This window comes from Ursus americanus, chromosome 25, assembly GCF_024610735.1.
Source record: "Ursus americanus isolate L20-20 chromosome 25, mUrsAme1.1.p, whole genome shotgun sequence".
Lineage (NCBI taxonomy): Eukaryota > Metazoa > Chordata > Mammalia > Carnivora > Ursidae > Ursus > Ursus americanus.
The window spans coordinates 23,496,217-23,509,230 of NC_142151.1; the positions used below are offsets into that span (position 1 = coordinate 23,496,217).

Genomic DNA, 13,014 nt, shown 5'->3' on the forward strand with positions numbered 1-13,014 from the left:
ATTTGTAGGTAGAACATGCAGATGAAATAGTATAATCAGGCATTTAAACAAATAATTTTGAGTTAAGGAAAAAATTATAGAAGAACGGTGCCATTAGATTTAAACAGGCTGTTAGCAGGCTTTTCATGGTGTTTTTACTTACAACATATCATTATCTTGAGAAAACTAAGTTAAAAGTTTATCAAAATGGAGACATTCAAGAGCTCGAGGTGCAACAATGAAATACGATCTACAGGGATTTGAAAAGTGTTATGAAAAAGAATAAGATACAGAAATGTGATGCTGATCAGGAGAAATATGCCCACTTGATGAGTTATTAATTAATAAACAAGGGATTCAAACCAAAGGCCAGCCTTGAATCAGTTCTACCACGTGGTACTATAGAACTGTGGATGGGGTTGCGGACCATGGACAGTTAGTTGTGCAAGTAAGTAGTATCATAAGCCCTGTATTTATAGAACTGTAAAAATCAGTTCCACCTTCTTCTTTTTCTTTTTCTTTTTTAAATAATAACCAATGTTTTGATTTCAGAGGGTCACTGGATTTTCCTATGACCTTTCAGTCTTCTTAATTACTATGTGTTCAGAGTAATGCACATTTTTATCCACAGGTGGCAGACCTTTTCAAAATCAACTTCAATCACATTCAGTAGTTTGTTTTGGTGGTGGTTTTTGTCGTCGTCATTTTTTTTTTTCCCCTTCAACTGCCACCTACATTAAAATGTAAGAGTGCACTGCTCAGAGTTCTCATTAATGTTGTACAATTTAGATGATAGATTTGTCAACAAAGTGGCTCATTCTCAAAGGCCAGTGAACCCTGTCGGGATAAATGCCTTAAAAATTGTATATTGCAGAGTAATCTTTAATTATAAAGAACTCACTTGACAATTTGCAATATATTGGGATTATTTTCCTTTTTCAAGCAATAAAGAGTTTTACTATCTAGATTAGAGTGACCGAGGGAAAAAAGTGATTGGATTTGATAAATAGTTAAAGCAAAGAGCTTGCTTATTTGCAAGTAAAAGAGAAAGGTGACCAAAAGGCGTGTACAAATAACATTAGGATCACAAATTATTAACTAGCTAAATGGTTAAAGCAAATAACTATAAATGCAGTGACATTTTAAAATAATGTTAATACAGAAGGAGATAAGCAAAGCAAAAATAATTGCGATCAATGGTATAACTAACCACTACCCTCAATTTACCTCTAAAAAATCCTGGATTCACAATACCTATGTAAGTTATTTATTTTTGTTGTATTATTTTTGGTCAATGGAATATAAAATCTGATATTCAATGAAGCCTTTTTGGGGTGATTGTTGATATGTGCAAAAGGATATTTTAACATTACAATGTGTTTATATATATATATATATATATATATATATATATATATATATATATAAAATAACCATAATTTTATAGTTTGAAAACATTTTGCTTCTATTCAATCTTAATCCTTCATTACATTTCTTAGAACAAGTACTAGAAAGAATAAACGCTGGGGCGCCTGGGTGGCACAGCGGTTAAGCGTCTGCCTTCGGCTCAGGGCGTGATCCCAGCGTTCTGGGATCGAGCCCCACATCAGGCTCTTCCGCTATGAGCCTGCTTCTTCCTCTCCCACTCCCCCTGCTTGTGTTCCCCCTCTCGCTGGCTGTCTCTATCTCTGTTGAATAAATAAATAAAATCTTTAAAAAAAAAAAAAAAAAGAAAGAATAAACGCTTATTTTACTATCCTATTATTCTTCATTTCCAATTCTTCCCAAACATCTTAAATGATTTTACCTAATTTCAAAGATGTATCAGTTTACTATTTGCACCCATATTTTTCCCTCCTAAAATGTAATGCACCACTAAAGAAATAAGTAAAATCTATCATAACTATTTTCTGTATTATTTTAACACTTAATTACTATGATTAAATGTAATCAATAAATAATATTTACAGCTTAGAAGTAGTAAGAAAGCACATGCCTACATAACCACCATATAGGACATTACTGGCACTCTCCCTTAGATCCAAAGTTCCCCCTCACCCAAATACTTCCTCCCTCAGCTCAGCTTCTTTACTTATTCTTAGAAGTTAGGATTCCTGCCTCTTGTAATAGTATTTCTTTGCATTTCAATATTTCAATATTTCTTTGCTTTTCAATACTTCATTGACTACTCTATAAATTTCCATCTTGATGATAATTATCTCCAATTTTTGGCAAATACAAATATTTCTCATGTGAACATTCTTATACATGTTTCCTGGTACACCTTTACATATTTCTCTGGAATATAGATCTAGGATTGCTATGCTTGAGCAGGCGATATAAATTTCACCTTTATTAGGTATTATACCCAGAAGTGGTTGCTCCAATTGATAACCCAACCAGCACTGATTAAATGGCTGTTACTCTGCATTCTTGGCAATGCTTTGACCTGCTAGCTATTTTAGTTTTTCCCGTTCTGAAGCACATATAGCGGGATCTCATTATAAGCTTAACTTGTATTTCCTTGAATACTACTGATATTAAGCACTTTTTAATATGTTTGGATATTTGGACATACTATTGGCCATTTGGATTTCTTCTTTTGCCCATTTTCCTATTAGATTGTAGGAATCATTACACTGATTTATAGTTTTCAAAAATCTATTCTGGAAACCATCTTTGTCAATGATGTCTTGCAAATTTATTCTACTACGCCATGTCCTGTCTTTTCTCTCTTTTTATGGTGCTTTCTGATAAACAATAAAATAATGTAGCCCCTAACGTAAAGGATGAACTCTGAGTAATAATGATGTGTCAGTTATAAATTGTGAAAAAAAAAAAAAAAAGTACCATTCTGGTAGGATATGTTAATAAAAGAGGCTATTAGAGATACTACATATTTCTAATTATTAAACATGAGGTAAGGGCACCTGGGTGGCTCAGTCAGTTAAGCTCAAGTCATGATCCCAGGATCCTGGGATCAAGCCCACCATGGGGTTCCCTGCTCAGCAGGGAGCCTGCTTCTCCCTCTCCCTCTACCCCTCCCCCAGCTTGTGTGCTCTCCCTCTCTCTCTCTAATAAATAAATAAAATCTTTAAAAAAAAAAAACCCGTGAGGTAAAAAGTGATGCCGATAAATAGAAATACAGTTGATGTCTTATATTATATGCATCAAACTTGCTAAACACTCTTTAATTCATTTTATCTGCCAAGATGACATTTGGTTGTTTCTTTTCCAATAATAACTCTTATTTCTTTATCTTGCCTTACTACATTGGCTAGCATCTCCAGAAAAAAATGTTAAATAGCAAGAGTGATAGAAAATATCCTTGTCTTGTTCTTGATCACAAAAGGAAAGCTTCCAACATTTACTATTATACTTTATATTTGCTATAGGTATTTTACATCACATTAAGGAAATGCTTTCCTATTTTTGGTTTTCTAAAACTTTTTAAAAATCAGAAATAGATGTTGAATGTTATTAAATGCTTTTTTGTATTAACTGAAATATTCATATGAGACTTTTCTTTAATCTGTAATATATTGATTTTTTTTTTACATGTTAGCAAACCTAGAATTTCTGTAATAAACCAACATGGTCATGATTAATGATCCTTTTTATATATTGCTGAATTTGGTTTGGTAATATTTGGTTGATGGTTTTTCCATTTATATTCATGAGAGGAATTTGCCTATAAATGTACTTTTTCATATCATACTTGTCAAGTTTGGTATCAAGGTTATATAACCTTTATAAAGTAAGCTTAGGATTATCACATCTTCTTTATGAAAAAGACTTATGTAAAATTAGACTTATTTCTTCCTTGAATTTAATCTGTGAAGCTACGTGGGTCTAGAATTTTCCTTATAGGCAGATTTTTGATTACTGAATTAAATGGCTTTAATGGTTACAGAAATATTCAGGTTCTCCCTTTTTGAGTAAATTTTGCTACATTGTGTTTTTCTAGGAATTTGACCATTCATCCTATTCATATTTACCAATGTGACGTTGGTAACATAAAGTTCATAATATTCATTACTGTCTGTTTAATATTTACACATCTGTCATGATGTAGCCTTTGTCACTCTTGATGTTTGTTATTTGCCCTTTATCACTTGCTCTCTTGTTTGGTCTCATCAGAGGACTGGAAAATTTATTCATCTTTTGCAACAATCAATTTTTGGCTTTCTTGGTCCTCTCCATATGACTATTTCCCACTTTGTTATTATGCTCTTGCTTTAATTGACTTCTTGATTTTATTATTTTGAGTTTATTTTGTTTTCGTTTTTGCCTTTTTGAAATACCTTCTTATTTTCACTCTTCTTTCCTAGTACATTTATTTAAAATATAATTTTCCCAGGAAGTACTTCTTCTAGGCATTCTATAATTGTTACATGTAAGAAGTTCAATTTGTTTAGTTTAAAATGTTTAAAATTACTAGTGTGATTTCTTTGGAATTTTGAAACTTATTTCTAGCTATATATATTTTTTTAATTTATTTGCAACTTGATTTTTAGTGAAGCTGGTATGATTCCAATTCTTTGAAAATGGTTGAGACCTATTTTATGACTCTGCATACAGTCAATTTTTGTAATTTTTCCATGTCTTCTTCAAAATAATGTGAGCTTTGCAGTTGTATGCAAGGTTCTGTACATGTCTGAGATCAAGTTTCTTAATCTTGTCTTTCACCTCTGTATCCTTACTGATTTTTTCTGTCTACTTCATTCCTTCAATTACTAAAAGAAGTGGGTTAAAACGCTATTGTGGGTTTGCTTATTTCTCCTTGCTGTTTTGGCAATTTGTCCTTAATATATTTTGAGATTATGTTATTATAGGCGTTCAGATTTTAAAATATTTTATCTTCCTATTGAATTGAAACTTCAGTTATTTACAAAGTGACTCTATTTCTAGTAATGGTTTGGGCTTTAAAGTCTATTTTGTTTAATCAGTGTAGTTACACCAGTGTCCATGTGATACATATTTGCAGGGTACAGTGTCTTCTACTATTATTTACATTTTACACATGAGGAATCAGTGGTTAAGGAACATACCCAACAGTAGACAGTCATTAAGTGGTACCATCAGGAACTGAACTCAAACAATGTATCTCCAAAGTCTATGCCTCTCAACATTACAGTTCTCTTATAAATTCCAAAGAGTAAAGTCAGCTTAGGTTCGGGAGGAAATGTTCTCACTCTAATTTCTGCAGAGAATTTCTGATGAATTGCTCTCTAATTTGATTTTTCATTTAGCTTTGAGTTAAATTCTCATTCCTTTAATAGTCTCTTAACATTATAAATTTTAAAATTCTTTACCACACACAAAAAGAAACATTCTTAATCTAGAACTGCAATACTCAACCTCTTTCACTCACACACAAGAAGGAGAAATCTTTAAAATTTTGCTCTTTGCCTTTGAAATAGGCATGATTACCAACGACCTTCATGTGCTTGTCCCATGTCACTGAACTGTAACATAGTATTTCAATCTGCCCTAACCTAAAAGAGGCAACTGGCTGCAATGTGATCAAGATTTCTGAGTGATTGTTTGGCTCTACTGAGAAGGAAAGCTTATTGCAAAAAAGGATGGGTGCTAAGCTGATTCATTTCTTCTTGAATAGACATATTTCATATTTTTAACAGGAACACTAAGCAACTTAGGTAAACCTTTTGCAATCCCATACTTCTTATATTTTCAAATTTTAGTATGAAATCATATTTATTATTTTAAAACTTGTGAAGGGTGCCTGGGTGGCTCAGTCTGCCTTTGGCTCAGGTCATGATCCCGGGGTCCTGGGATCGAGTCCCACATGGGGAATTCCTTGCTCAGCAGGGAGTCTACTTCTCCCTCTAGCCCTTCCTCCTGCTCCTGATCACTCTCTCTCTCAAATAAATAAACAAAATCTTTAAAAAATAAATAAAAGTAAATAAATAAATAAATAATTGTGTAAACTAGGAAGAAAATTAAAACTGGTCATGATTCCATGATCTAGAGCTAATATTTGATATATTAATTTTCCGGTATTTTTCCTGTTCATTTTTATGTATTTGTAATATATATTTATAAGTGAGTGTATATGTGTGTGTGCATGTATGTGTGTACACACAAATTTAAAGATACAATGTATCTTTAGTGTGGATTCTGACTTTTTAAATTTAATATTACATTATGCATAATTTCATGTGAATTTAAAAATTCTTTAAAAATATTTTATCGACTGTATAATACAAACATACTCAAATTTATCCAACTACTGCTCCATTACTGGACAATTTAGTCAATTTCAAATTCTTCCCATTATAAATATATGAAAATGAACAAATATATTTATATCAATTTTGTCTCTTTCTTTAATTATTTCATTAAGTCAGATTCCTGGAAGTGAAACTGCCAAATACTGTTAATTGAGTCCTCAGTCTCTTATTATTCCACTGTAATAACTTCCCCAGATTTATCTCCCAGAATAAAAACTGCATTTTCCAGCCTTTTTAAGAATGGCATTGCTGTATGACTATATTCTAGCCAATGGAATGTAAATGGAAGTGGTGTGAACACCTTTTAGAAGATTTCCTTAAAGGGAGGGAGCATGATCTTCTCCTAGTAATATTTCCTTCTTGTTGTTGGCACATGGACATGATGACTGAAATATCAATTCTGGATATTCTGAAACACTAGGTAAAAGTCACGTGTTCAGAGTAACAGAGCAAGAGGAAGGATCTGGGTCCCTGATGACTGTGGAACCACCCAACCAGCACTAAACTGCTTACACAGACTTTACAAAGAGAAAATGTAAATTTCAATCTTTTTAAAAACTATTTTGGATTACTTGTAACCAAATGTTTTCCAAACTAGTGGAGTGGAAATGTTGCATAGAATGCTTTGGAAACATTTAAGGCTCATACCAGAGATGGCCAAATCCCTTCCTGGAAAGCTGAACAAATATAACCCTATTCCAACAGTATTGAAAGCAACCGTCTCCCCACATTCTTGTTACAACATTATTCCAAAGTGCTTTTTACTGGTGAGATAGTAACCATAACCCTGCATTTCTTCTATTAGTATTTTGTATTAGAATCGCATTCCTCATTGATTATTTGTGTTTACATTTTATCTTTTTAATTAAGATATTAGTGCCTTCTTATAATAACAGCTCTTTACATGTGATGTTAGCCATATTCATTAGAAGTAGCCCCAGATTTACATTTGCCTTTTAATTGTATCGATATTGGTGTTTTCACTTGTAAAACTATAGAAGTTTCATATTTGCAATAATCCATTTGTGACTTATTCCACTTCTGTTAACATAAAAATTCATTATTCACAATGCTTTCTTCCATATTTTATCATTTCATTTGTCTGTGAATATATGAAGTCCTACTTATAAATACTTTAAGGATATAATTTAGATTTTAACAATTTTTAAAGAAGGTAACTACGATTGATTCTAAAGGTTTTCACAAACAAACGTGCATCTCGAAGTTCTGCAGGATGGACATAAGACTTTAAGAGTGGATTTGTGAATAAATAAGTTTTAGTTCACTATTCAAAAAGACCATTTTTCCATAATTCTTTTTAGGAATAAACAGAAAGAATTCCTTTTCCACCTTACTAGTGACACACTTCTAAACAAAGGATCCCTTACCTCCAGCCTCTTCTGCTGTCACTCACATGATAGTTAGTCAACCACCGGAATATAAAAGGATTTTCAAGTCTAGGTCTGTGGTCAAACTTTCAGTTCCTGTTCCCAGAGTATAACTTTTTTGAAAAGACAAACAAGCTTTTCACAAATGCACTCACAGACAGATGCCCACTAAATATTTCTGTTAAGCAAATTGGAAAATATCTGTTTGGCTTAAGCAACACTGCATTTTTGTATGTGTTTACGAAAACATACCCCCGGGGTACTTAATAGCCTATGGAAGTTTTCGTAAAATGTGTGACCTACCTATTGTGACCCAAAATAGTTCTTTTGCAACAACAACAAAAAAGCAGGAACAAATGTTTTAAAAAACATTTTTCAATAGAGAAAAAAAGCTTCTAAAACTTCAAGAAAAGTGTATCTCATTAAGAAAACGAAAATAAAAGAAATGTTGCTATCATCTGCCAGTTTAGAGACATTACCTTCATAATGAGTTTTCAAATTATAATTACAAATCCAGTTGTCATCTGAATATAAAAGACTATATGTACTACAGTTTAATATGCATATGTTATATATTTAACTTATAAATTAAAAATAAGAAAAGGCATATAAACTTTCATTTTTGTAAAGCAGCAAATATAGTAATCGATTTTACAAAGGTGTGTATTATGTATTTTATGAATATACCTTTTTCCTACCCAGTGCAGTGCCAAAATTCTCTGTTCAGCTTTCAGTATCTTGTAAACAGATTCACACAGGAATTGTGTCATCAGCAAGAGGAATGCTAGAAAAAATAAAAGTGGACCATTAACAGTGCATTGTTCCATTTTAGTAAATGTATCAACAGAGAACTTTAGGAAGCAGGAGATGTCCAGAGTTTATTTCCAAGGTTTTCAAAATAAATTTCTATATGTAAATTTACATAAATGCACATAAAATATATATAAATATAATAAAGTTATTGTTTATGGGAAAAGAGGCATTAATTTGACACTTTAATGCTACCAGAATTAATCTAAAAACATATACACATATAAATTACATTACATGCATATATGCATATGTATTAATCCCCTCAGAAGTTGTTTATTTTCTCTAATTTTCATGTAAACATCCTGCAGATGCTTTAGGAAAGGCAACATTAAGATAAATTCTTAGTTCTTGGAATGATTTATGAGAGATCTTCAGGTGTTCTCACAGTTCCTTTTCTTGATTCCATTCAAACGTGTAACAGCAACGGTCAGCATGGTAACTGCTTAGTGGGAGTCATTCCGCAATCTCTACATTCACATTTCTTGCTATATGTCTCTAGGACTGTGCTGCCTAGCTCGACTTCAGAAATACTGCTCTTGCCACTTTCATGAGTGAATACAAGCTCTGGCTTGGTCACCCGTTTCCCCAGGCTGGACAGAAACGGCCTCTGCTACTCAGCTGAAATTCCTAAGAATCAGACTTCTGAAAGCAGGGAACCCATATATGGTGGTATAGCCACAGCCTTGGTCCCAGCTCATTTTCTCAGTATTAGTTCAATTCAGGGAGATCTGAGTAATGCTTCAGTGTCCACTCTTACTACGCCATTGATTATTCAATTTTGATGACAAGATGTATGGAATTTGAGTATTTTTATTCCCATATGGTATCTATCTGAAGCATCATGGGTAGGAAGGGATTTTACTTCATTCCAGTATCAGAACTTTTGCTAATAAACAGAAATACAAAAGTCGCCACCATGACGAAGGCTTCACATTATTGGGGTGCCTGGGTGGCTCAGTTGCTTAAGCCTCTGAGTCTTGATATCAGCTCAGGTCATGATCTCGGGGTTCTGCATGGGGCTCTGTGCTCAGTGTGGAGCCTGCTTGAGATTCTCCCTCTCTCTCTTTCTCACACTCCCCCTCTGCCCCTACCCCGACTCTCTTTCTCTCTCTCTCTCAAAAAAAAAAAAAAAAAAAAAGGCTCGACATAATTTCATTAGTTTGCTAATTATCCCATTGGAAAGTATTCCAAAATAAAAAAAGTTATTAAAAATTTTGAAAATCAGAAATTATACTGCTGCAGTAAAATAAAGGTTGTCTATACATAGTCTGCTAATTAGAAGGAAAAAAAACTTCTTTTCATTAAAAATGTTACTAAAAAAGTACCCCAAACTCTACTTTTTTTCAATTAAGTGAAATGTCACATCTGACCAAATAAAAAGACTACACAGAATTTACTTAAAAATGAAACAAATTTTGCCATATCCTGTATGTTGGCAACACAGAAATATACAGGTGGTAATTTTACCCACAAGAGGGAGCCTGTATTTTTACATTTTTGTCACAGAACTTGAAAAACTTGAATTAAAATATAAAATTCTAAAAATGTTTGTTGATAACATATTCTTTATGTCAGGTCAATTTTTGAGAAAGTCAAACTTTAGTTGGCATAATTTTATTCCACCATAACATACAGTATGTCAGATGATTGGAAATATAATTAGAATTTTTAAAAATTTCCTACCTATATTATAATTTTTTTTCATATATAAGAAGGAAAACGCAACTGCCAAAGCAGCCTAAGAGAAAATTCCTTTTAGGTGGCAGTAACATTAGTTGGGATAAATTGACTAGAATTATTATGAGTGCTCTGCACATAGAAGGGAAATGATATTTCAGTCATCCTTTTATCAGAAAAGAGGCTTGTGTAAACCAATAATTTTCTATGCATTTGTAGAACAGGAAACACCCTATTTAAAAAATTACTGTGATGGCCTTTCTCACTAATATTACTTAAAACTTGCCTAAGAAAGGATATAACTGGCATAACACCACAACTCTCCTTTATTAGAGTTGAGAATAAATTTTTTTCTTTAAAAACAACGTAAGCTTTATTCCTTCATATTCTATGATCTCCCTAAACGGTATCGTAAATTACTAAGACTTTCCAAATAAATATGCTCTAGGTTTTGTAAAAATAAAATGCATTCATCAACTTAAAAACTACCTTATAAAAACAAATTGGAGCAACTCTTACCAACCCAGAGTGATCTGCTCTATCACATTCAGAGACAGTAATAATCCAGCTGAAATTTGTTTCGTGATCCTTCATAAAGGGCAAGGAAGACCGATGACAAACTGTCCCTCTCCCCCCAGTCCTCAGCTACTTCACCATGTTAAATAACGGGGCAGGGAGTCGAAGAAGAAAGGGTTAATCACCGCTGCGGTGCTTCCTTCTGGAATTCCAACCTACCCATTAAATCATTGTTTTTTCTCCCACTAGGGACTGTGAATCTAATGGACCTAAAATCAATACCTTATAAATGACATAAAAAATATATTCATTTTATGGACTAATGTACCCTAGTGTCTGAATCCTATTTACACCCTCTACTTTAAAAAGGAACAACAGACCCATTTCTGCCAGTAAAAGGTTACTCAGTCACTCTGGTGACATGCTGCAGAATGCACTGTCATACTAAAGTGCAGCAGGAGGCAAAGATTGGTGGCTGCAAACCTGCTATTGTAGAAACTTTAAACCTGGTGGGGCGCGCTTGTGTTAAGAAACACAATCAGGCAGGAGCGTGCAGGTCACTTCCTAGAGCTTTCCACGCTCTGAGGTGGGTGTGCAGATCTGTTCCAATACCATGTTTCGTAACTGACAAAAAATTTTGAGTGCATCAAATATTATATAATATTGGAAAAAAAAACAAATATAACTTCCATTTAATAGTGAATTCTATAATGACTGAAAAAACTAGATAAAAAATCCTGAAAGGCAGAAATGCTCATAATATACCAAAGAGGTATTAGCCAAGTAAACATAGTGTGAGATTACACCATGTTAAACCACAGTCCTAGACCAGCTCTGGTGAGACCCAGGGCATTTCCTCTATCAGATGCAGCAGGAAAACAACCAAAAAAGATACATAACTATCTGTTGTTGTTGTTTTTTTTAATGTATTAAGAAAATATATATACATACTGATGGGAAGATTTTATATTTACAGAATAGTCTTTAATGCAAAGGACCCACATACTTGCTTCAAATGCCCTTCTTATCACTTACAAAGTACATGTTTAGCTTAACAACAAAAAAAAACCCTCAATTTACAATCTACTAGTAAATTTATTTAGAGATATCTTCTTCTACTTTTAGTATTTTTAAGACATCAAATACAAAGCAACCCTGAAAAACACAAAAATACCTGCAGTGCAAAGATAAAACTATGGCCAAAAAAAAAAAAAAAAAAAGGAAGAAGAAGGCTAAAAACTAAAGGAAGATCTATTTTCCTGAAAAACAAAAAACAAAAAACATGGGTACAAATCAGAATAGAGAATAATGAACAGGAAAAGCAACTTGAAAACAGATACTTTTTGAGACAATTCTAGCAACAGGTCAGCCTGAGATTCCCTGTTCCGTTTTACTGGCTTAAAATCCATATAGTTATGAAATTACAGATTGAAATTTTTTTTTAAACTGTTGTTCTTTATTCCAATTGCCAACCAGAGCCATTTATCCCCTATTAGATAAAGTATAATAGACTCTACCGAAAGGGTCATTGGCCTTCCATTTAATGATATTGCCAGCCCCAATCTGCATTTTCCCGGCAATGTCCCTCAACACAGAATAAATGGCTGATCTCTTCACAATAACAGCTGATTTCTATTTATTAAGCTAAAAAGGTCACCATTTTCTACGGCTGGGCCGCCCTGCACTATTGATAATTTTATGCATAAACAAATGGCAAATTTGTGCCACATAAATATGCATTAGCAATTACTTTTTCCTCGGGCAACGCTCACCGCATGCAAATGTGTACCTCGAAGGGCCTGGTAGCTTTTGTTTTAGCTCTTGAACAGTGAAACAAAAGAGCACAATAAACAATTTTAAAATTGCCAATCAATAAGCAATGCAAATGCAAAGGTAAATGGCAAGAAACTTGCTTAGAAACAACAAAACAAAAAGTGAGGTGGAGGGCGTTGGTGGAAGGATTTTCTTTTTTATATTATTTCATTTCTTTCTCTTCCATAATGAAAAGGCTAAAGTACTCTTGACACAGAACAGCTAGCGAGGCTGGTGCTAAGGCAGATGCCAGATGGGGAAAGTGGAAAATATACACATGTTGAGTAAACACACACATACACACATACACCCCAAAAGGGGGTATGGGAAAAACTGTGTTCCGATGTGATTTCAAATGCATCACCTATTCAAATTTCTGATTTTGCAATTTCAAAGATTCAGAGGATTTTAAAACTGGGAGGAGCTGTAGAGATACATGGCCAAATCTTAATTCCACTGTACTGTGCTATGTTGTTTCCTAATATCATCTTCCTCAGACAAAGGGAATATACATGATCAATAAGGAGGATTTTTTAGGAACATGAGAAAAAGGAATAAATGAGGAATATATAAAC

At 33.3% G+C, this 13,014-nt stretch overlaps 1 protein-coding gene across 14 annotated transcripts in view; it reads right to left on the reverse strand.

The window, feature by feature from the left end:
• SOX5 (SRY-box transcription factor 5) overlaps positions 1-13,014 on the reverse strand; it is a 963,841-nt gene that overhangs the window by 693,002 nt on the left and 257,825 nt on the right. For all 14 annotated transcript variants that reach the window (XM_045811725.2, XM_045811726.2, XM_045811732.2 and 11 more), the window contains one exon: positions 8,309-8,405. In XM_045811725.2, the coding sequence (XP_045667681.1) occupies positions 8,309-8,391 (83 nt within the window). In that variant the 5' untranslated portion in view covers positions 8,392-8,405. The remainder of the gene's footprint in view (positions 1-8,308; positions 8,406-13,014) is intronic.